Below are 22,535 nucleotides of genomic sequence, written 5' to 3'. Positions count from 1 at the left end.
GAACAAGGGCTGGTTCCAAGAAAGACCAATTATGACAAGAATGACAGGAGCATGATAGTGTTACAAGCAAAAGAAAAGAGAAAGGCAAGACTCTCTTGTTACAGACTGAGGCTCTGCATGATGTCAGAAGGTTCCCTCCCCCGTACCAACCCCCACCGCTTTTATCTCTGTGGCAAACTTGGAGGAAGTGAACTAAAGATGGTGGAGGCAGTCAGCGATCTAAAAGATGCTCACCATCACGGTCTTCACTGCAGTGTCCTCCTCCCTCCCATCTATCCATCCATCTGTGCGTGCACCCATTTTAAGACTGCAGGTAGAGACCTTGGTTTTGAACCCTGGCTCTCCACCTTTGGGGGTCTTACTCTAGAAGCTATTTGTCCTCACTTGTTTCCTCCTCTGTAAAATGGAGCTATGGGCGGTATCTGCCTCCTAGGCTCCTTGAGAGGGTGAGACATGCCTGCAAAGTGCTAGCCCAGGGGTACTGGCCACATCATTGGTGCTCAGTAAGTGCCTGCTCTTTTGCAATTCAAAACGCAACTGGAAGCTCCTTATACCCAAAACATAATAAAATAACTCAAATACACACACACACACACACATTTGTAGACCATTTGGCTGTCAGAGTGAAAACAAAAATTAATCCTTCCATTGCTGAAATTTCTACAGCACAGACAAGTAGTGCCAGAAACAGGGCTGATAAACATTCTCCTGGGCCAATCCACTGTTTCAGGAAAGGACTTTGATTCAGCAAAAATCAGTCTAACAGACAGATTCAGGTGTCCTTTTTTGCTTCCTATTATTCTACTAAAGAAGCTAATCTGACTGGAAAAGTGATCTTTTCCAGTTAGTTCAGAGTTATAATTCACTGATTAGATTCTGTGAAGAACCATTTCCTAAAATTTTCCTGGAAACTAAGGGCTTAAAAAGCCAAAACAATCCAGACCAACTAGGACCACACACCAGCACATACAGTTCAATGCCATTTTATGGGGCAAACTTTCAAAACAATACAGAGAAATGCTAAGTGAGTGACATTTTCATGAGTTTTTTACCTTTGAGAAAAATGACCCATCTATGCATTGGAGGTGCCACTTATACACCCATTAGAATCGCAGTGCATTTCAGCCCGACAGCAGAAAATTGTGGTTCTATCTCCTACTTCTTAGCACAGCCTTCTCTAGACACAATTCTTTCTGAGTGGAGAAATTTATTTCTCAGATGTGACACTGAACGTGTTTTTATTCAAACTTTAAATGAATGAAGCCTATGGACCATCATAAGCTGTACAGAGGATTCCAGTTGGCTATGTCCTAGAAATCTCACGAACCTCCCCAAGTTTGCCCCTGTTCCTTTCCTTTTCTCTTCCGGGAATAAACTCAGTCACACTGGTGTTTGGCAGTTAAGAATAGCACCTGAGTGTCTTCGTGGTCCCTAGTCTTTCAAGTTTTGCTGATTTTTAAATTCATAGTAACTTGAGACCCTCTCTTGTGTGATGGCAGGACACTCCATCTGCATCCAAAGCTTGCTGGAGATACCTAGATGGGGTCTGCGTTGGGGCTGTGCCCGCCACCTCCCACCCTGGGAAGATGCTGTGCTCCCCCTGCACACGAGCCCCTTGTGTGATTTCAGCCTCTCCTCCATTTGCCAACCAGCTCATGCCCGACCCTGGGCTGCAGCGGTCAGCACACTGCACTGAGGTGTGAGGATGCCATAAGGCAACCAGCATGCAGAAAAGGAAGGATGTTACTCCTCCTACAGTCGCCAGCTCACCCAGTGTTTCTCGGGCCCCCTTCCCTCCTGGAAGTCAAGTCTGTTGACTTAACAAACGATGTCTGAGGTCAGGGGAAGTGGCCCTCTTCCTCTACACAGCACAGCTCCTGAACTCCTGTGCCCCGTGTCTCCCTCCCCGCCTGTCTTGGTGTCAGAGCGCAAGCCTGCTGCCTGGAGAAGCCCTTTCAGGATTCTGCTCAAGACATGTGCTCGGTATGCACGCGGGCTTTCTCTCCTTAATATACCTTACTCTTTAAAAAAACGATCATATGGTAAAACTGACTTTTGGTGGGGTGGTGCAAAGCTGGATGATTTTTTTAATGTTTTTGTAATCAGAGAAAAACAACCTAAAGTGAACAGTTACCAGAAAGTCTCTCAAAACCCTCTGGGATCCTTCTGTACCCATTCCTGTGACTTGTCCTGTTTTACTTTCCTCCCCTTTCCCTTCCAGGGTCTGAGATGAACTCTCTCTCCAGCAGTGAGGTGGGGATGGATGCTGGTTTGCCTGGTCTCATTTAAGTGCCTGTTCCTTGTTTGCAAACATAACATCTAACTTAGGGCTGGGCCAATTCAATGCCAAGCATGGCAGAGATGTTCCATCATCCTCCCTGCCTATGCACACAATTGTAGGGGATCACTCACCCCCGTGACCTCGTATTTTTTCCATCATTTTTCTAGCCTTTTCTCAAGCCCACACTTTGCCTTTCATGCTCAGGTTGTGGTTCGGGAGAACTTGGCAGCCGTCAGCTAAAAGCTAGACGAATACAGTGAATTATTTTCCTCTAAAAGAGCTGACAGAATGAAAAGGAAATGATAGTTCGTTTCCTTGATTGAGGCTGAGGAGTAAGTTGGAGAAACTTGAGTTCCAAGGCTCATTCCACCGAGAAGGAAAGGGTACCCCAGAAAGGCCAGTCTGTGGACAAGAGAAGGAGTTGATTCAACTGTCCTTGATTTTTGAAAATCAAACAGAACATCTGATGGAAAGGTCAGACGTTTTCTATAAAGAACTAACTTACCCTTTAGACGTGAGGTCGGCCACTATTGCCGTGTTTATGAGGGTTTTCTTTCCGGAAAGGGTAGATGGTGAGTTTGAATGAATGGAGCGGGGCTGGCCGTGTAGTCGTGTGACTTCATGTCATGGGGGACAGGGCACAAGAGCTCTAAGGCACAAAAAGTCAGTGGATTCTGTCCGTGCCTCCAACCAGAGCCACTGCCAAATACGCCCCACACCTGCATGGAATTAATCCCAGTCCCCTCTGTGGGATGGGAGAGGAAGGGCGTGCTTAGTCTGCATCATATGTCTCAGGAAAGCTGCAGACAGACATGAGCCTGAAGTGAGAATGTGGGTTTTTCAGTTACTAATGTTTAAAGGCTAACATTTCAGTAGTTTCATAAAACAGAATGAAGGGCTTTTGGGGGGCCTGCTTTACAGGAAATCTTGAAGGAATGGCTTTGGAAAGCATTCACCTCTGGTAGGAAAAAAGACAACAGCAAGTAGAAATGGCTTTCCTCAGATCACGTGGTCTATTAGAGAGTCTCGTTTCCCAGGGTCCACAGGTGAGTTGCTTTTGAGACATAGGAAAGGCTCAGGACAAGGGAACCCATGGGGGAAGAGGTTTATGGGCTCTGGGAGTATCTGAACTTTGCACACAAAACATTGAGTACTGGTGCAACTCCTTCTACTGTCCATAGATGGGCCTTTCTGGGGTTTCATTTCCTTCTTGGTAGAATGAGTCAAGCTTCTCAAACTAACTCCTCAGCACCTGATCAAGGAAATGAACTTTCATTTTCTTTTCCATTTGCATACAAAATATTGAGTACTGGAGCATCTTCTGAGGGTTCATCGCCTTCATCAGATTCTTGAATAAGTCCATAAGCCCAGAAAAGTTTAGAAAATGCCCATCCCCTTCCACCAATGTAAACCCAAGACAGATTAGAAAAACAAATGCGAAAGACAGAAATGTCAATAGCCAACAAAGCAAGCAGAAGAAATTAGAGATGTATCTTAACTGATCGAAACGGGAGAGGACATTGTAAACACAAAAGGTATAGGAGAATTCACCAAAGATTAATAAATTTAATATACAAAACTAGAGTTCCTTTCATTTCAAAAAGTAGCATAAATAAAATTGAAGGACAAATTGGGGAAATGTTTGTGATAAATTACTGGAAAAGGGTAAATATTCTTAACCTATTAAAGAAAATGAGCTCTATCTTTCAAAAAGAAAAAGGAAATAGGCAGAAGATGAGAACAGATAACTCACAGAACAAGTGTCAACAGCAGCTCTGTGCTGCAGCCCGCTGGTACTTGCTCATGTCAACCCATCCTCTGTTTCTCGTTCAGTGACACCATGTTAATAACTTGAAATTGACCATGGTGGAGTTTTTACAGCAGAGAAATTACCTACAAATCAAGGTTTTTTTTTGTTTTTTTTTTTTTGGACAGCCAATTTACCAATGTATCTTTGGTTAATAGATACACAAAAAGGAGCTCAAGTGTGCCAGCAATCAAAGAAATACAGAAAGAAATGAGGTCTGAACAAGACGGAATAAGTGCCTGTGACTCTATTCTTCCTGCAAATTACAGCAAAAAAGTCTGGAGAAAATGCATATTGTACCGAACAGGTGCTCTAAAAGTTGGAGAAAAGTCAGTGAACTGGCTAGGGACCTCGGAACTCAAGGGACTACCTGGCGGTGAATCCTTGTTTTTTTGTGTTTGTCTTCTTTATATGTTGGCCTGGGCTCTGGAGAGGCCCCCAGTCTGCAAACACCAATAGCACTGGACAAGGAACAGTCCCGAGAAAAGCCTGCTATCTTCAGCTAAAATAACAGGAAAAGAGTGACCCAGTAAACATCTTGACCATGTCTGACCTTACTCTGCCTCCAGGTGAATACCAGAAAAGAGCCATGCCCTGCTCTCCCTACTGGGCACCGCATCCTGGAGACGGCAGGGCCCTGCTTTCCATCCCTCCCTGTGCTAACAGATCTCATCTCGTCCCTGGAGCAGAGACTGTGGGTGGAAATTTTTAGTGGATTTCTCATCACCAGAAAGACCAGAAGGAAGCAGAACGTTTTTCAAATGTTGAAAGAAGAAAACAATCCATCCAGAGTTCTATATCTGTTGAAAATATACTTCGGGAATACAGGTGACACAGACATTTTCAGACGAAGGAAAACTAACAGAATTTGTCACCAGCAGATGTGCCTTAACCAAACAGCTGAAGGAAGTTTTTCAGACAGAAAACGGTAACAGAAAGAAAACTGGGACATCAGAAGTGAAGAAAGAATGGGAAGGGTGGATACATGAGCAGATGTAGGAGACTATTCTTCTCAAGTGTAAAAAATTATGTTTGAAAGCAGAAATGACAACATCTGAAGTGGTTGTCACTATACATAAAGGGAACACTTAGGGCGTCTCTATCTTAAAGGGACCTAAAAGGTTGTAAAGGTTTTACATGCTGCTGAAAGTGATAAAATATTGATACTAATAGACTGTGATAAATTATATACGTATATTGTAATCTTCACAGCAGCAGTTTCAGTCAGGGCAGTTTTGTCTCCCAGGGGACATCTGGCAATGTTTGGAGTTACGACTACACGTCTACTGCCGTCTACAGTTGGTAGAAACCAAGATGCTGCTAAACATGACAAGACACTGGAAAGTCACACACAACAAAGAGTTACCCAGCCTGAAACGTCAATAATGCTGAGGCTGAGGAACCCTGTCCTAGAGCAGCCATATAAAAAAGTGCACACAGACATATCTCAAAAATACTGTAGATGAATCGTTACAGAATACCAAAAAATGTTCAACAAACCCCACAGGAAGTCAGGGAAGAGGAGCATGATGAAACAAAAATCAGAGGGAACAAACACAAGATTAAGATGGTAGACTTAAATTCTAACATAGCAATAATTGCATTAAAAGTAAATGGTCTATAAACACCTATTAAAAGACAGTGACTGACTGAATGGATGAAGAAATGCACAACCCAACTATATGCTGTCTCTGAGAAACTCATTTCAAGTAAAATGACGTAGGTAGGTTAAAAGTAAAAAGATGGAAAAAGACATACCTTGCAAATGCTAAGCAAGAGAAAACTGAAGTGGATGTGAGATCAAGTGGATTTGACCACAAAGTCACCGGCGGTAAAGAGGGACGTTACACAATGATAAAAGGGTCAATTCACCAAGAGGAGACAATAATCCTAATTCTTTTGTGCCACAAACGACAGAGCTTCAAAACACATGAGGTAAAAACTGACGGACAAAAAGTGACACATTTATAGTTGGAAATTCATCATCCCTTTCTGTGATTTATAGAACCCCTAGACAGAGAAAGATATTTTGTTTTACATATCAAATGGGCAAAGCTTTGAAATGTTAATACTTAGTACTAGCAAAGTCATGGTGGGACAGGTGCCTTGTGACAACATGGGAGTGTAAGTGCATGTCAGTCCTGAAAAAAATGTTTAATTTATGTATTAAGAGACTTAAAATGATTATATCATTTTCAACCCAGTATTTTCACTTTTAGAAATCTCTCCAAAGAAATAACTAAAGTGGTCCAAAATTTACCTGTCTGGACCTTCATAACAGAGCTATTCATAACAGCAAAAATTGGAAACACCCGAAGATGCCCACTGATTGGCAAGTACTTAAAAAAGTATTCTATATACATATATAGTGTTATCAATAAAATCACATTGTAAAGAATTTTTAATGCCATGATAAATGGGAATGACTTTAAGGCAAAAAAGTAGTATGTAAAGCAATGTATACACAGAATAATCTAAGTTATGTTAGAAATATACATTTAATTTTAAATATGCAAAAATTAATAGAAGAAAAAATATCGTGATGAGAGGAATGAAAGATAACCAGTGATTGTATCTTTGTGTTTTCATTTGGTTGTTTTTACTTTTTTCCCCACTTCAAGTTGCCTATTATGAAATACTGTCACATTCATGGTCATAACAAACAGAAAGTGTGACTTCCAAAAACACAAAGTGTCTTATGCACTCTTGCATCGGGTATGGAGAAACTAAATTGGTGGTAAAGTTTTTGTAAATAATTCTGAGAGTGAAAAATGGTAAGAAAGTATTCCATTGCTCTCCCTAAAGCAGTCATCTCTGTTTTACTGCCCGGGACTTAATAATTATTCACAGTACTCCCTGTCATTCTCCAAAGGGTCACGGTGCCGATGTCACGTTGAATGGGCGCCCTCACTCTTCTAAATATCAAATTTAAAGGTGTTACTAATAATAAGTGAAACATATTACACCATAACTATCTACCAAGCACTGGACTATTGCGTTACCTGGAGTATCTCTTTGAACCATCTGAGGAGCTGAATGATCTCCGTTTTATAGAGGTGCTGAGAAGCCAAGCAACTTGTCCAAGTGCAGACATCAGCAAGCAGCAGAGTCTGGATTTGAACTACCTCCGTCAGAGTAACCGCTGAAGGCATACCTGGGCCTGTCTGAGCTGCAGGGTTGGCCGGCAGGGGTCTGGCGGGGACGCAGGGCACAGGAGGAGCCTGGTGCAGGGGCGGGAGCACCCGCTGAGAAGAACTGGGCTGAGGAACATCCAGGGCTTTGAGGGGTCTGCTGATGTCCACGCTCGGACACTGCGGCGATCTCCTGGTGTTGTCCTGTGGGGTCAGAGCCGAGAGTCACTGTGGTGATCACCGTCTCGTTACTGCAGGGAAAAGCAGGGCTGGAGGGAGAGGTGGGCCGGAGGAAAGGAAAGAAATCAAGGCGTTCCAGGAGGGGGGGGGTCTATTGTTTTTCATGTGAACTTCAAAATTCTAACAGAATCCCCCCCTCAAACCTGTAACAGAGAGGTTGATTCTATTTGAAATTTTAAAAACTGGTTTAATTCACTAACATACGTAGGTGCAAGGCCCCTGTGGACGTGCCAGCCTGTGTGAAGACACAGGCCAGAGCTTAAGGAAATTAAGGACTTGTGAAAATGACATGTAGCTCAATGTGCACGAGGCTTGATGAGAAATGAGGAAAATTCCCGGGGAAGCAGCATCAGGATTTAGGGCTTGTGCCCGAAGGACCCTCTCCTGCGTAGTGGCCTCGTGCCCTCTGTCCCTCCCTCCCTCTTTCCTTCCTCTCTATAAACTCTACTGAGGTTTAATTTCATACATTTTGACATAAGTTCATCCCCCTGAAACCATCACAATAAGCAAGATAATTAGCATCTCCATCCCCCGGTCATCCTTCCGTCTCATCCTTCCCTCCTCTTTATCCCAGCAACTATTGATCCGACTTCTGTCACTATAAATTGGTTTGCATTTTCTAGAATTTCATACAAATAGAATCTTTTTTTGGGTGGGGGGAGCCTGGCTTCTTTCACTTGGCATAATTATTTTGAGATTTATCTGCGACGTCGTGTACACCAGTAAGTTCATTTTTTTTTTTTACTCTAAATAGCATTCTACTGTGTAAATATACCACAGTTTGTTTATCCCTTTACCTGTTGACTGATATGTGGGTCATTTCCGGTTTTTGGCTCTTCAAAATAGAGCTGCATTTTTGGCTCTCACAAATGAAGCTGTTTTGCCCACAGTCCCACGGTTGGGGGTGAAAGGTGGTAACGCTTAACAGGAATGGCTGTCTCCTCTTTAGAACCATCTACACTTTTTGGATTACGGGATATAAAATATATATACAAAATCTATCTATCTATCTATCTATTCTTTTGCCTCCTGAATACCTGATAATGGTTTTAAATATCATTTGTCATTTCTTGACACCAACACTGTTCACCGCTACAATCTGGACTCTTGTTGAGTGACTTCAACATTCAGGAATTCTTGTAGATACACCAGAAACACTTGGTGGGAGAAACTACATACTAGAGTGAACTCTAATCATAATTCACCAGGGTAGCAGGAAAGTTAGGAGACAGCAGGGAGCCAGGAGGTACTCTGGTTTAAGGATCCAGATCTTGGAAACTACAGGCTGGACAGAGCTTCCAGAACCCAGGGCGGGGGCAAAATGGACCCAAGCAAGGGTTCCGTGTCACTCTTAGAAATACCCTGGGGGTAACCGTGGGCTGTAGACGTTCTCCCAAACCCAGCTGGTGGCATTTTCAAGTCACAGGAGGGGTCCGGCATCGGGAGCCTGCTTGGGTGGCAGACCTAGCGGGCCCCCTGGGAACTGGGCCATCTGGGTGCCTGGAGGGGACACGGCTCGCCGTGGACCACGCACAGGGTCCTGCAGGGGACATTCCCTCAATGGAATCCAGTAGCGCTTCTGTGGGGCCCCGTGAGCCTCTTCCCGCCCCAACCGGCCCCTCAGGAAGACCCTGCTGGACCGCCTTGTGCTGACCCAGCACTTCACAGGAAGAGCCTCTGGGAGCGATTCCAGCTCGAGGACTCACTGGCTTCTCACGCTGGTTTAAAACTCACCTTCGATGTGCTGGAAGGTGGCGGTTTTGTCGGCAGGCCTTTGCTGAGGTGGGCGAGGCGGGCCTGCCCGGGCTGGGGACCGCTGGATGGCCGGGGAGGGCGCGCACACCTGCAACGCAACCGCAGGCACGCTGACCGAGGGCGCACTCCCCTCTGGCTTGCCCTTTTCTATTTTGTTCTCAGTAACGCTCCGAACACAATTTTCTTGTTTTCACTTAGTGTGTAAACATGCGACAGCAAAATTATCTAACACTCTTCTTACAAGATTAAAAGATAAACATTGATTTCTTTTCCCCAAAGCCACTATTCTGTTAAATTTGTTCTTGCAATCCATAGAAACACAGCTCTGTGACACTGAGACACATTTTGTATAAAGCTGGCATTTCAGCAATGATGTCTTTGAATATATTTGGATCAAAAGCTACCCCTTCTGATATGAATATCTCACTATTCAGCATGTCTTACAAAAATTACTAATGTAAGGGTGGGAAAAAATACATCAGTGGAGTTTGTCCACATGCTGCTTATTTATGTAATAAGCAGCAAACAGTTTGCAGGGAAAGTAAAGGGGGCAGATAGGTCTGGCAAAAACTTAAAAAAACCAAATCGACAGAAAATCTGATGGCTTCTTTGCTGAAGAAACAAAGCGAGAAGCAGGTGGCTACACTGTCTTTCAAACGCCGTTTCTTGGAAAGGTGACCTCCCAGACACGGTACCTTAGCTTTTCGATGGTGGTTTTTTTATCTGTAAACAGCAGTTGTATGAATATCTTCCTTTTGAGATAAACCACAAATCCAGCAGCAAGAAGACAGAGGATGGTCACCAGAATTCCTATAGTTAAACCTTGGTTATCTGAAACAAAGCATGTTTGACACAGGGAAGAAGGCAGTTACAGTGAAATACGGGAAGCATTAAACTGTGACATTTACAGCAAAACAAACTTGGAAGGAAGGAACAGAAACAGAGTGTGTAAATCCCTGAATGGCGTACTGAGAAATTAGTCTTACTTCAAAGGTCCTGTATGAGGTGCAAGCTAGCTTGCCACCTGTCACTTCTGACAATTCTGGAAGTTGCTAAGCAGGAATGCAGGCTGGTAGGTGGGACTGCAGCCCTGGCCACCCAGGCTCCCCCAGGGGTGATGACAGCCGGGGAATGGTGGCCATGGAGGCTAACAGGGAGCCATCACTACAGTCCCATCAGACTTAAAGTGGTCCCCCAGCTAAAATCTTCCCCGCCCCATGGCAAATACCCTCCTGCAGGCTCTTCCTTCTCTCCTTTTTCTGTATTGGGGTTTGTTTCATTTTCGGTTTTTTTTTGTATTTTTTTAGACTAAGACTTTATTTCTGGATATCGTCAAATTAGGTGAAAAAGAAAAAGAAAACTCAGCTTAAATGCAGGGTCCCCGGGTTTTGTTTTGTCATGCCAGGGGCTTAAAGTGCAGCCCGTGGGGGCAAAGCCCTTTCTCGGGGAGAATGCTGCTTATTACCTCTGAGGAAACTTCCCCTTCTCTGGGATTTGATCCCATTTTGTTTAGTACAGAGAACCCTAAGGCTCCTCAGGGGCGTGGAAAGGGGTGGAAAATCACACCATCACATGGTTTCTGACTGCAGCTGTGGCCGAGGGCTGCCTGGGGAGGGTCCTCAATGCCAGGATTCAGAGGCACTGCATGTGGAATTTCACCTGGGCCGTGGGTTCTCTGAGAGCACAGATCTCAATTCATTTGTCTCTGTCTTCCTGCCGGCAACCATCAGTTTATGCTTCACGTGGTAGGCGCCCAGCGGCCCTTTCAGGCTGCTCCCGGCTGCGGAGGTGGCTTCTGTCACCCGGGCTCGCCCCTCCCTGCCTCTGACCTGGACGTCCTGCTGGCTGGGAACCAGTGGCTCCCACTCCGGGGGGTGCCTTCACACCCCATATTTCTAGACTTTGTCCCCAACTGACAAGTCCTAACAGGGACAGCTCTTAGTCTAAGTAAGACAAGCAGCGTATGACAGTCTTGACTGACTTGTAAGTGTCACTGGAAAAGCATTGCTCTGGCTTCCCGGCCAAAGTGTCATTCTTTTAAGACTGTGAGCTGGCAGTCACAGGGGACTCCGGCTAGAGTTCTGCTGTCTCCTAACAAAGCCAATTAAAAAGCGAGCAGAAGCATCTTGAACCATAGTTTCTCGTTCCTTAAAATCAGATCCCTAAGTCTTAAATTGATGGGGTGGGTGGCAGGGTCCTCGATGCATTAAAAACTAAAACTGCTGGTTCTATACAATAAACTCTTAAACCCAATGGCCAGTTGGAAAGTTAACTAAGTTGGAGCAAGAGGCCATGCATCGAGGCAGAGATGACAGTAAGGAATGGGGACACCGGTCCAGGCCTTGCTTCCTACCCACCGGGATGGACACCCCTGAAGAGGCAAGACATTGTGGCCCTTTTCCCTCTTGCCATGGGGCTGGGCCCGGGAGAGCAGGGCCCAGGGCGCTCTCAGCAGCCACGCTGAGACACGTCCATCTTCAAGCAGAAGGATGACCAGGAACTCACTTTCCTTCCTCACGACACTGTTTCTCCAGATGTGCCTGCCTCCGAGGGTCTCTCCCTCCTGGCCCTGTGTCCCCCGCCTGGCCCTGCTGAGCAGTGTTGTGTCTGTTGTCATGGGAACGGTGGCCAAGCCACAGAATCAACCGCCACCAGTCACAGTGGGACTTGGGCTGCGTGACGTCCCCTGCAGCGGCATCAGCCACCATCTGAGTGTCGCTGGGGCTCAGGTGGGCACCGAGGTGGCACACAGGTGTGCTGGGGAAACTGCCAGCCCCGCTACCCTGCGGTGCTGGCTGTCCGCTCTCTGCACCATCAGCCTTGCTTCTTTCACATTAGCGGGGGCACCCCTCGGACCCGCCCCGGCTCTGCCTGACAAGAGCTCAGAGAAGATGGTACCACATGAGGGCACCGCTTCTCAACGTCTCTGAGGAGAAATGAACCCACGGCCCCAGCACAGCAGCTCTTGTCGGGGGAGGGTACGGCTCAGCGGTAGAGCACGTGCTTAGTGTGCACGAGGTCCTGGGTTCAATCCCCAGCACCTCCATGAAAAGCAAAAACAAAAAACAAAAAAGGCATTTGACTTCACATCTCTTGGCGCCAGTACACAGAGGCTGGCCTTCACAGAGTCCTTTGATCCGACAATGAAGTTCATACCCACTTGGCAGTTTGCCGCAGGATGACCTCAGCTAAGGGAGCGTCACGGGCTGAAAAGCGGTGAACTCGGCCTCAGAGGAAAGCAGGGGGAGGAGCCTGCAAAGCTACCGTGAGGACGAGAGAGAGTCTCAGGCTGTGTCAGGTCCCAGTGGGGTCCCCACTGCGTTTCTGGCTGTGCACCCACACTGATGGTTGGTGAGGCCTCCGTCTTGCTCGGCAGGACCCCACCTGGGGTCCCGTTCCCTCCTGCTCAGCCCACTCCCAGGACGTGCGGCCCCCAATCACCTGCTTGCCGGATGGGGCCGCTGTCTGTGCTGCCTCCAAAGCCAAACTTGTCACAGAAGGGAGGTGCCCAGTGGGCCTCGCAGTGGCAGTTCTTCCTGTTGTTACACACCTTTCGGGCGGCCGGGAAGGAAGACACCAAGAAGGAAGCAGTGTCAGGACACGCCTCTGCCTGGCGCGGAGCTACGTCTCTGAGCCTTAGTTGAGCCCCAGAGCAAAGCAAAGGTCCTGTGGTCAGAGCCCCCGTAACACCCATACAGATGCAGCCAGACTCCGTACGTGCCGCCGGGAGGATAAACCCCGCACCTAGCCCCACACCGGCGAGCCCAGAGCCCGCGGCTGCGGGGTAGCATGACGCGCCTGGCCGCGGCTGCTGAGATGGTGCGGAGGTCGTTAGGGCTCACCCAGCTCCTTGCACCCCTTTCTCGTCTCAGTCGATCTCCACGTCCCTCGCCTTAAATCCAGGAAGCCCTTCGCACCTGGCCGTGATGAGAGGCCCTCTCAGTGTGAGGAGGGACCCTGCTTCAGGGACACGGCCGAGCCCTCGAGTGTCACGGACCTGACCACCCTGGGCCCCTTCAGACAGGAGGCTCGGGAGGCTGGGTCCCCATAGCAGGACCACAGCCCGGCCTCCTGTTTCCTGATGTCCACAAGGTGCCGCTCCCTCTAAGCCGGCTGCGACACCTTGGGCCTGACGCCCGCTTCCTCCCAACGGAGTCTGTGAATTGTGTCCTAATGGAATAAGAGGATGGCTCTGGTCTGATGGGAAAGGGGTGCCCAAGAAGGCAGGAGGGGGCTGGCTTTGCTCTTACTGAGCCCTGAGCACTGCACTAAGGAGCCAGGCGGGGCTCCCCTGGTCACCAAGGGTGACGGATGGAGTCTGCTCCCCAGCCCGTGATGCCCGGTTCCACTTGTTCTTAGAGCCTGTCGTCACACACGTGCCGTACTGAACGACGACAGGGGCCAACGGAACACGAGCACGAAAACCAGGGGATTATTTCCAAGACAATGAGGCCGAGTGCTTTGGGAATGTTGGATAAACGCAAGGCACTGAAAAGAATTTGTGACAAATTTGGAATGGGCGGGACAACAGCAAAACGTTCGGGCAGAACTGCACAAGACGGGAAGGTTCTGCACTCAGGCTGCTCATGAGCCTTGGTTTCCCTTCCACCTAAGGAAACAAGCTACACGTCGCAGACGATGCACTTTGGGTGGTTTACAGAAGTCGGGGCAGAGCCACGGTCAGTACACCCGTCCCACAGGCTCCAGCCCCACATCAAGATATTGCTGGATGGGGCCAAATACACAATTTTATATTTTAAGGCAAAATAAATACTGAGGGATGTGTCTCATTTGTGATGTTTCTCTGCTTTCACTGGTCTTTTTTTTTTTTTTAAATGAATCAACCACCTGCCCCAAAGGCTTCGAACAATAAGGCCGACAGTCAGGATGGCCTGTGCCTAGTGGGGAGGTATGTTTCTATGAAGCTAAAACTAAGCAGAATTCATTACTGGGTAGCAGAGCCTGTGCCGGGTCTGGAAGTCCTGCCTGTCTCCTCAGAGATGCTGCTGCTGACGGGGCCCTCCAGAGGATGCAGGCGCTGTCCCGCCCACACAGTTCTGCGTGGTCTCCCACCGCCAATCACAGTCACGGGGCACAGCCCGAACCCCCTCTTGGAGGTGCTGCTGGTAAGCCTGGTCTCACTAGGGGAGGACTGTGGTCAAGCTGTGACTTGTTACCAACTGCTCTCTCTACCAAGAAGATGTGGGCCTTTCCTCTCCAACGTGTGGATGGGACCCCAGGGATGTTGGACACTGAGGAGTCCCAGGTCCCTGACCCAGCATCGCTACCAACTGGTCTTGCAACCTTGGATGTGTCGCCACCCCGACTTGGGTCCAGGCTTCGTCACTGGTCAAATAATAAGGCTGCACTAGATCATTTCTGCAGCCATCAGAAAGGAATCTACGATCCAATAAGGACATAAAAAGATTCCATCTAATATTGACAGTCAGCTACACTCACCATCAACAAACCCATCTGAGGTGGCACTGAAATCCTTTATGGTTACAGCACAACAGTAATTTCATGAAAACCTCCATAATTCTATGTTAGAATCATTGGCGAGAGTCTGCAAGTTTTAAAAATAGAATTTGGGGCACAGTTGCTGTAGAAAACGTTTCAGAAAAACAAATGAACCACTGGCATAGCTAATCAAGATTAATATGATTCCATTGGAAATAATTAAGCCCAGAGGAAAAATAAATTATGTTTTAAACAATTAGAATCCTCTTCGCCCCTAAAAAAAATCCTCTGAACGAAAATAATAGCCTTCCTTAGTTGAAACCCGTTGTATGTGACTTCAAGAAGATGTGGTCAGTGTGTCCTGCCTTCTTTGTTTTAATTCCTGTGGGAAATATTCCAGTTCCGACACATATTCTGAATCTTGGTTGTGAGAGGGACAGCTTTGTTTGAAACATTAATGAAAAACTCTTCATTAAGGAAGTTAGTGTTATAACTACTTTGAAGATGACAAAGTCCTTTAAAAAAAACAAAACAAACCCAGACTATTCATTTAAAAGCTAATTACCACTCAATTTGATTTTCTTTGTTAAATAAAAATCACATTTCTTACGCTGTGTAAAGGTCAAAGCAAGTGAGCACCTTTAGGACAAAATACTGGGGCGACACTGATGGCCGTAGTTTCACAGCATCATGCGCTGCAAAATCCTTGGCAAAGGAAGGGTTTAGTGCCGGACCTGTCACCGGCCCGCTGAACGCAGGCTTACCCCTCGGCTGTGGCACTGCACCGCGCACTCGTGGACCCCGAAGACGCTGACGTTCTGACAGCGGCGGTTGAGGCAGATCTGGAGGAGGAGGGAAACACAGCGAACATCTCAGCACCTCTACAACCACACGCACACGCACACGCACGGATCTGTGGCTCCAGGAAGAAGCAGCAAAGGTTCGCCGGAGGAAGACCATCTTCCCTCAGTTCATATGGACGTGGCACGATGGTGCATTTTAACTCGGACCCGGGTGTGCACCCTGATGTCTTGCCTCCAAACTACACGCTTCAAGACTCAGATCCATGTGGACACTGTGGAAGCCTTTTATACTTCACGGCATTTTATATGGTTTCTGTCAATCTGGAAATTACGGTAACTGATTTTTTCATGATTTTTGTTTAGAGCTTGTGATGAAATCTACAAATTACAGCATTGTCCTCCCTCCATTAAAAGACATAGGAGAGAGTAAAACCTGAGCCGATGCAGACTCAGACTCCAAGAATACAGGGTCCGAGAATGTTTTAAGGGAGATATTAAAATATGGGAACTTTCCAAAACACTGGCTGACAAGGACTATCATCGATGACATGAACCATCAACAGAAATGCTCCGGAGAAGAAAACAGATGCTTCTCTGTGTTTATCCAGCCTCTGCAGAGGCAGTGATTTGCTAAATGATACTAGGCTGGTTGGAAGAGTTCAGTTTCATTTCAAGGGTGCAAAACACACTCCAGACTCAAGGGATCAGGCCCTTTATCTCCCATAAGATACTACAAATTTATGGAGTCAAAGGAAGAAAAGTCTAATTTTTAGATTACAGAAGCATTTTTAATCAAGTAGGACCTTCCTATGGGACAGTCACCATCTGACCCCAGCAGTTTATCTAACGCCCTTTGAAAAAAGTGCTGGCCCCAGCAGCTCTCAGGGCTGGTGGGAATCTTGGCCAAGGGGACTGTCACATTCCGGCTGATAAAAGACAAGGTCTGGGACTGCACTGAACACAGCAGGACCCCAGTCAGAAGCACAGTGTATGGGTGCTGCTCCCCACCAACCCACGGACAAGGCTAAAGATGGCTTTCAAAGAACCAGCGTTCTGCAGCAAAGAGATCAGAGCACATTTAATCTTACACAGGAGGGAAGAAGCTCACTGATAACTTGAGTCCTTGGGATTTCAGTGTGCAGATGCACCCGGCTCTGGCTGTTCAGACCGCAGTTTAAACGGGTGCCGTTCTAATGTCTAGGCTTGAGTACAAGCTAATGTGCGTGGTTAAGGAGACACCTGCAACGTATAACATGTCTCACGTTAGCATCCTCTTTCCTTAAGGATAAAGCATGGTGCTCAGTGTGCACGGGGGACGTGGGGACGCGAAGTGGGGGGGAACTCTCAACCCCCTGGGACTCTGCTACTGGAGCGGAATCTGTAACTTTCCTTTCTCCCTCGTGACTTCCACATCAGTGAAGGTTTTCATAATGTTTTTATAATTCACATCATTGAAAATGGGGTCTAAAAAAAGCATGTGGGGGTTGATTCATCTTCCTTCCTAAAACATTTTATTAACTTGCTGTTATTTAGTCTGATGAGAAAGTTTGGTAGGAAAAATCAACGTGGCAGAATGTGAAACTCTGACATTTTTCTTATTTTTTTTTTTTTGTTTTGGACTTTATTTCTAAGCCCCAAATATCTCAGTCTACCTTCACCCCTGGTCTCCAAGAACCCCTTTGGCTTTAAGCTTATCCTTTCCCTTCCCCTCTGCTAGTCCCTCCACGGGGGCTCAGACTACATATGACTTCCCATTCTGTCCAGGTGACAACAAGTCCCCACTGTGCCAAAAGCCAAGGCCACATTTCCAAAAACAATATAATACGCTGCAGAGTTTCCTTCCAAAGTCATTCTGGCTGGAAACCCTCATAACACCCAGAGTGTAGAAATGACTTAATAACACTAAAGGGCTGAGAAAACAAGCTTGATTTTCCCAAATCTGCATCTCAAGGGTCAAACCAGGATCCAGGATTTATTGACTTTTTCTTCTAGGTGCAGAGAACTGGATTCCAGAGACACAGTTCTGAGATGTGGATTTAGGAAAACAAACCAACCTTGCAACTCAGTTCTCGAACAGGACGTTTCTCAGTGGGCCCCCTTCCAGACTTACATTTGTGACGCGAGGGAGCATTTGAGTCTTACTTTTCCATCCGCACACTTTGTGCCGGCAAGCACGAGCCCAGGGTCCGGCATGTCATCGCCCAAGTACACGTGGGTCCCACGGCACAGAATCCGACCGCCTTCCTGCAGCGGGATATTCGTCTCTATGGAAACGGCATTGGTACCAATGACTGGCCTGCTGGCACCTCCTTGACACTGGATTTTTCCACATTTAGCATCTCTGGAAGGGTAGGAACAGACAGTCTTCAGAGAGGGAAAGTTTGGCGGTGCGGGAGGCGCAGAGCCGCGGCGCGGTCAGGACGCAGCGCCCATACCTCAGCTCACACTTGGCAAAGGAACTCTTGGAGTTTTTGCCGCAGTTGCCATAAGGGTCACCTGCAGAGTTGACTCTCTCAAAGCAGATCCCAGGGGCAGGTTTAGCACCTGAAACGGAAGCAGAGCAGCACTCTCACCTTCTGCAAGTGTTTCTAATATTTTTGTTTGAATAGCACAGGGCTTTCAGGTTAGGGGGAGGTGTACTCAAGTGTCCAGATAAATCGCGCCTGGCGTCTCGGCTGACTCCTGATGCGAGCTGGCCAGGGGAAGCCCGGCAGCCTGTCCGGGCTCAGCTCGTAGCAGAGCATGCATTTCATCACTCACTCTCCGTGAGGGCTGCTCTCCGGGCCCCACGGCATGCGCAGCCTCTCGGGAGATGAGGCCTGGCTCTGGGGCCAGACCCGACCCAGCACCAAAGGAGGTGGCTGGCTGGCTGCGGGGAAGAGAGGGAGGCTGGCTGTCGTTCACAACTCCCACACAATTCCGGTGAGAAAATGCAAGCTAAAGCAGGCGCCAAGGAATAATGATGACTAATACGAGGAAGCAACGAGAGACAGAGAAGAAATGAGCATCGCAGGGGACTTACACGACATTTCCAGTTCCGCAAAGCTCACTATCAGTGAATGCCTGTGTTTGCAAGGCAGAGACTGCTCTCAGCAGCCATGTAGGCATAAAATCCCAAAGGCACTTTCCACAGCATGACGGTGCCCAGCAGAGGGGGACGTGGGAGCCAGAGAGCTCAGGAAATGGCCCTTTGTAGCACATCTTCCGGCCAAGGAAAGAGAGAACCCAGAACTGGGGCTGGCGCTGCCAAAGCTCTGGAGGGCTCTCAAATCCTGCTTAGTGGTATCTGTTGAAGGCTGTGTGAGAGATTCAGGGAACTGTTCCACAGTCTTCAGAATAAGCCATGCCCTGTGCTCTGATCCGGGCCTGCCTTTCTGCCCCCACCGCTGGCCCGTCTGGGCGCTTCCTCTCACATCTGCCGGGATGCCAACGCCCCAGAGCGCAGCTCTGCCCTCCGCCCTTCTCTGCGCCCCACTCTGGGGAGGCCCGTTCATCTTCCAAGGTGACAATCTAATGATGGGCAGCGTGCCCTTCCTCCCAGGGAAGAGAAGATGCTTTTACGACTAAAAATGCCCATCTTTCTTCAGCCTGATCCCTCCTCGTCAGACACGACCAGCATCTCATTAAAACAAACAAACAAGCAGACAAATCAAACCAAACACCCTGTTGCGACCGTTGAGACCAGTAATGGGCTCAGCCACTGACCTCTGCCCTAAGCCACCCCCTGTCCTGGACCACTCACGTTCCCGTTCTCTCTTTTTAAAAATTATCTAAGAGAGATCTCCCAATCTCCTTCCTGAGGGTGCTGCCCAGAACGGGACACAATTCTCTGTCCTGGGAAAAGGTGAGGTCTCTGGCTCTTCAGTATTACCCCCTCATTTCACCCAGATTCACATGCCTGCTCTGCCCTGGGGATAGGCCGGCCTCTAGCTCTTATGGACCATTTCTTGTGAGCTCTGCCTCTTCTTCTTCATCTGCCCACTGGAGGGGGGACAGGTGGGGTGAGTCCCAGTACTGAGCCTGCACTCTGTACTTAATTAATCCTCTTTGATGGTACTTTGATCAAAGTACCTGGATCCAACTGATCAAAGCGGCAATGAATACCAACTCCATGGCTGGCTGTGTGTTTGCACAGACCCTGTCTGGCTTTGCTTGTCTCTCCTCCCTCCCTCCCATCTATCCATCCATCCATCCATCCATCCACCCGCCCTTCCATCATGTGGCAGTTCAATTATATACATGGACTTGTCCAGCACTTACTATCTGCTGGCTCTGGGGGGATCATGGTGACCGATTTGGACAAAACTACCGCTTGCTTGAAAATTGCAAGGAGAAACAGAATATGTTCCTCTGCAGCCCAGGGGCAGGGAGTGCCATGAAGGACAGCAGAGGAAGAGGTCCTGGTGGGGGCTGATTCAGGGAGGCCGGAAGAGGTCAGGGAGGACTTCTCAGAGGAGGGGCCACAAGCTGAATCTTATCACCCTTAGTCTTCGCAGCTGAACGTGGTGATCCTGCGTTTACCATGTAAATATAATGGCAAAGCAAAGGGAGGCCTGATATATGAATATCAAATAAAAACCAAAGATTGTGACAAGTTAAGCAAAGGACTATGAACGGTATTTAACGCTGGGTAATGAATCCGTCAAGGGAGGTCTTACTGTCCCATTTTATGAACAAGAAAACTAGGATTTACGAGGTTAAAAGTGTTACTTAAAGTCACACAGCTATGAAGGGCAGGTCCATCTGAGGGTCAAGTCCAGCCTGTTCCCTCTGGGACTCCGAGGTTTATCGAGGCCCCATATGTGCTGGGCCCTGTGTGGGCCACAGGGATGGAGAGCCCGTGCTGGCCCTGCCCTGCTGCTGAGTGGGGGGCCTGGCAGGTGAGTGGCCCGCCCTGCACCACAGGATGCACACAGGGAACAGAGCAAGAGACACGACGCTGGCCAGCACGCAGCCCGAGGGAGACCGGCTTCTGGGGAATATGGGACGCAGTGCTCCGGTCACACACAGAAGGGCTGGTAAAATGAGCCCTTCTTTCCTCCTTTCCCCACTTCAGATGACCAGGGTGAAGGAACGCCAGCAGGTTCCAGTGGATGCTAAGCTCCTGGAACTGGGAGGCAGTGCTGATACCACCCTCTCAGTGACCATGATGCTACGCTGATGCAATAGAGATGGTCACTCTTACTGTGGTCAAGGAATTTCTCTCCTGGGCAATGTGACCACTTAAAAAAAACAAATCCTCTGCAATTCAAATTGTTAACTGGGAATTTTGTTTTCCTTATAGGGAACGATAAAGAGAGATTTCTGAGAGGTTTTAGACATGTGGCCATGAAAAGCAGCTCAAAGGCAGGACTGGACGAGCGCTGGCCTGGGCTGCGCAGGAGAGGACGAGCAGTAGGGAAGGAAGGGGAGGAAGAAGCTGGCTTCCATGAGGATTTACGATAAGGGGGGGGAGCCTGATCCAGGAATACTGAACAAAGGGGCTGAAACACAACAGGAAATCAAGCAAAGGAATACAAATAGTATTTAGACAAGTATAAAGCATCTTAATACGCACACCCCACTGTTCACAGCAGAACTACTTACAACAGCCAAGACGTGGGAGCAGCCTAAATGTCCATCCACAGATGACTGGGTAAAGATGTGGTATATTTTTACAATGGAATATTACTTAGCCATAAAAAAGAATAAAATAATGCCATTTGTAGCAACATGGATGGACCTGGAAATTGTCATACTAAGCGAACTAAGCCAGAAAGAGAAAAAAAAACCCATATGATATCACTTATATGTGGAATCTTGAAAAAATGAGACAAATGAACTTATTTATAAAACAGAAACTGATTCACAGACATAGAAAACAAACTTGTGGTTACCAGTGAGGGAAAAGGTTGGGGGTGGAGGGATAAATTGGGAGTTAGGGATTTTCAGATACAAATGACTATATATAAAATAGATAAACAGCAAGGTCCTACTGTAGAGCACAGGGGACTATATTCAATAGCCTGCAATAACCTACCATGAAAAATAATATGAAAATGAATATATATATATATATATATGTATGTATAGCTGAATTACTATTCTGTACACCAGAAATTAACACCTTGTAAACTGACTATATTTCAATGAAAAAAAAAAAAAAGCATCTTGGAAGAGAAAACAAATGCTGGATCACTGCTTGGGATTCCCAACCCAGAACACACTGGGTCTTCTAACTCTGAAATACTGTGCACGCCCAAGTAGAAGGCCACCCCACGTTTAAGAAGAGCTGCCGTTTTCTTAAAGAGAAAAATCCCACAGAAAGGCTGGTTGCCAATTTGAATATGTGAATTTTTAGCAATGTGGATGACACAGTCAAGAGCCTTATACTAGGCTGTCAACTAACTTAATGATGAGAAATACTGAAAAGTCACATGTCAATTAACTAGTTAATATTTTTTTTTTTTTTAACTCTCCAATATCATGAAACAAAATTACTCAGTTTCTTTGGTCTCAAAGTCTTCAGTCAACTGCTCTTTGACAAAGGGACCAAGAATATACAATGGGGAAAGGATAGTCTTCAAAAAGTGATTCTGGGAAAACTGTATATCCACCTGCAAAATAATGAAACTGAACTCTTATAATACCATAGACCAAGAGTGACTTAAAATGGAGTAATGCCTTAAGAGTGAGAACTGAAACTGTAAAACTAATGAGAAGAATTCATAGGGAAAAAGCTCCTTGACATTGGTCTTTGCTATGATTTCTTTGATGGGAGACAGCAAAAGCACAGGTAACAAAGGCAAGAACAGACAAGTGGTACTACATCAAACTAAACAGCAAAGGAAACAAATCAACAAAATGAAAGGCAACTCGGAGAAAATATTTGCAAACCATATACTGGACAAAGGGCTCATATCCAAAACACACAGGGAATGCGGGAATGCCTACAACTCAACAACAGATAACCAGGTTAAAAAATGTGCCAAAGAACTGAAAAGACATTTCTCCAAAGAGGACATTCAAATGGACAACAGGTATTGGGAAAGGTTCTCAACCTCACTGAACATTAGGGA

At 47.1% G+C, this 22,535-nt stretch overlaps 1 protein-coding gene across 1 annotated transcript in view; it reads right to left on the bottom strand.

Annotated features, from left to right (window-relative positions):
• The window catches only part of ADAM12 (ADAM metallopeptidase domain 12), a 326,306-nt gene that overhangs the window by 16,128 nt on the left and 287,643 nt on the right, over window positions 1-22,535 (bottom strand). Inside the window, 8 exon segments of the mRNA XM_032490670.1 lie at window positions 7,243-7,257; window positions 7,259-7,423; window positions 9,194-9,302; window positions 9,910-10,045; window positions 12,656-12,764; window positions 15,439-15,516; window positions 17,620-17,818; window positions 17,913-18,021. Of these exon segments, the coding sequence (XP_032346561.1) occupies window positions 7,243-7,257; window positions 7,259-7,423; window positions 9,194-9,302; window positions 9,910-10,045; window positions 12,656-12,764; window positions 15,439-15,516; window positions 17,620-17,818; window positions 17,913-18,021 (920 nt within the window).

The sequence above is a fragment of the Camelus ferus genome, chromosome 11 (genome assembly GCF_009834535.1).
Source record: "Camelus ferus isolate YT-003-E chromosome 11, BCGSAC_Cfer_1.0, whole genome shotgun sequence".
NCBI lineage: Eukaryota > Metazoa > Chordata > Mammalia > Artiodactyla > Camelidae > Camelus > Camelus ferus.
Note: the sequence above shows the minus strand (reverse complement) of the source record. Positions and strands in the feature narration are given on the sequence as shown.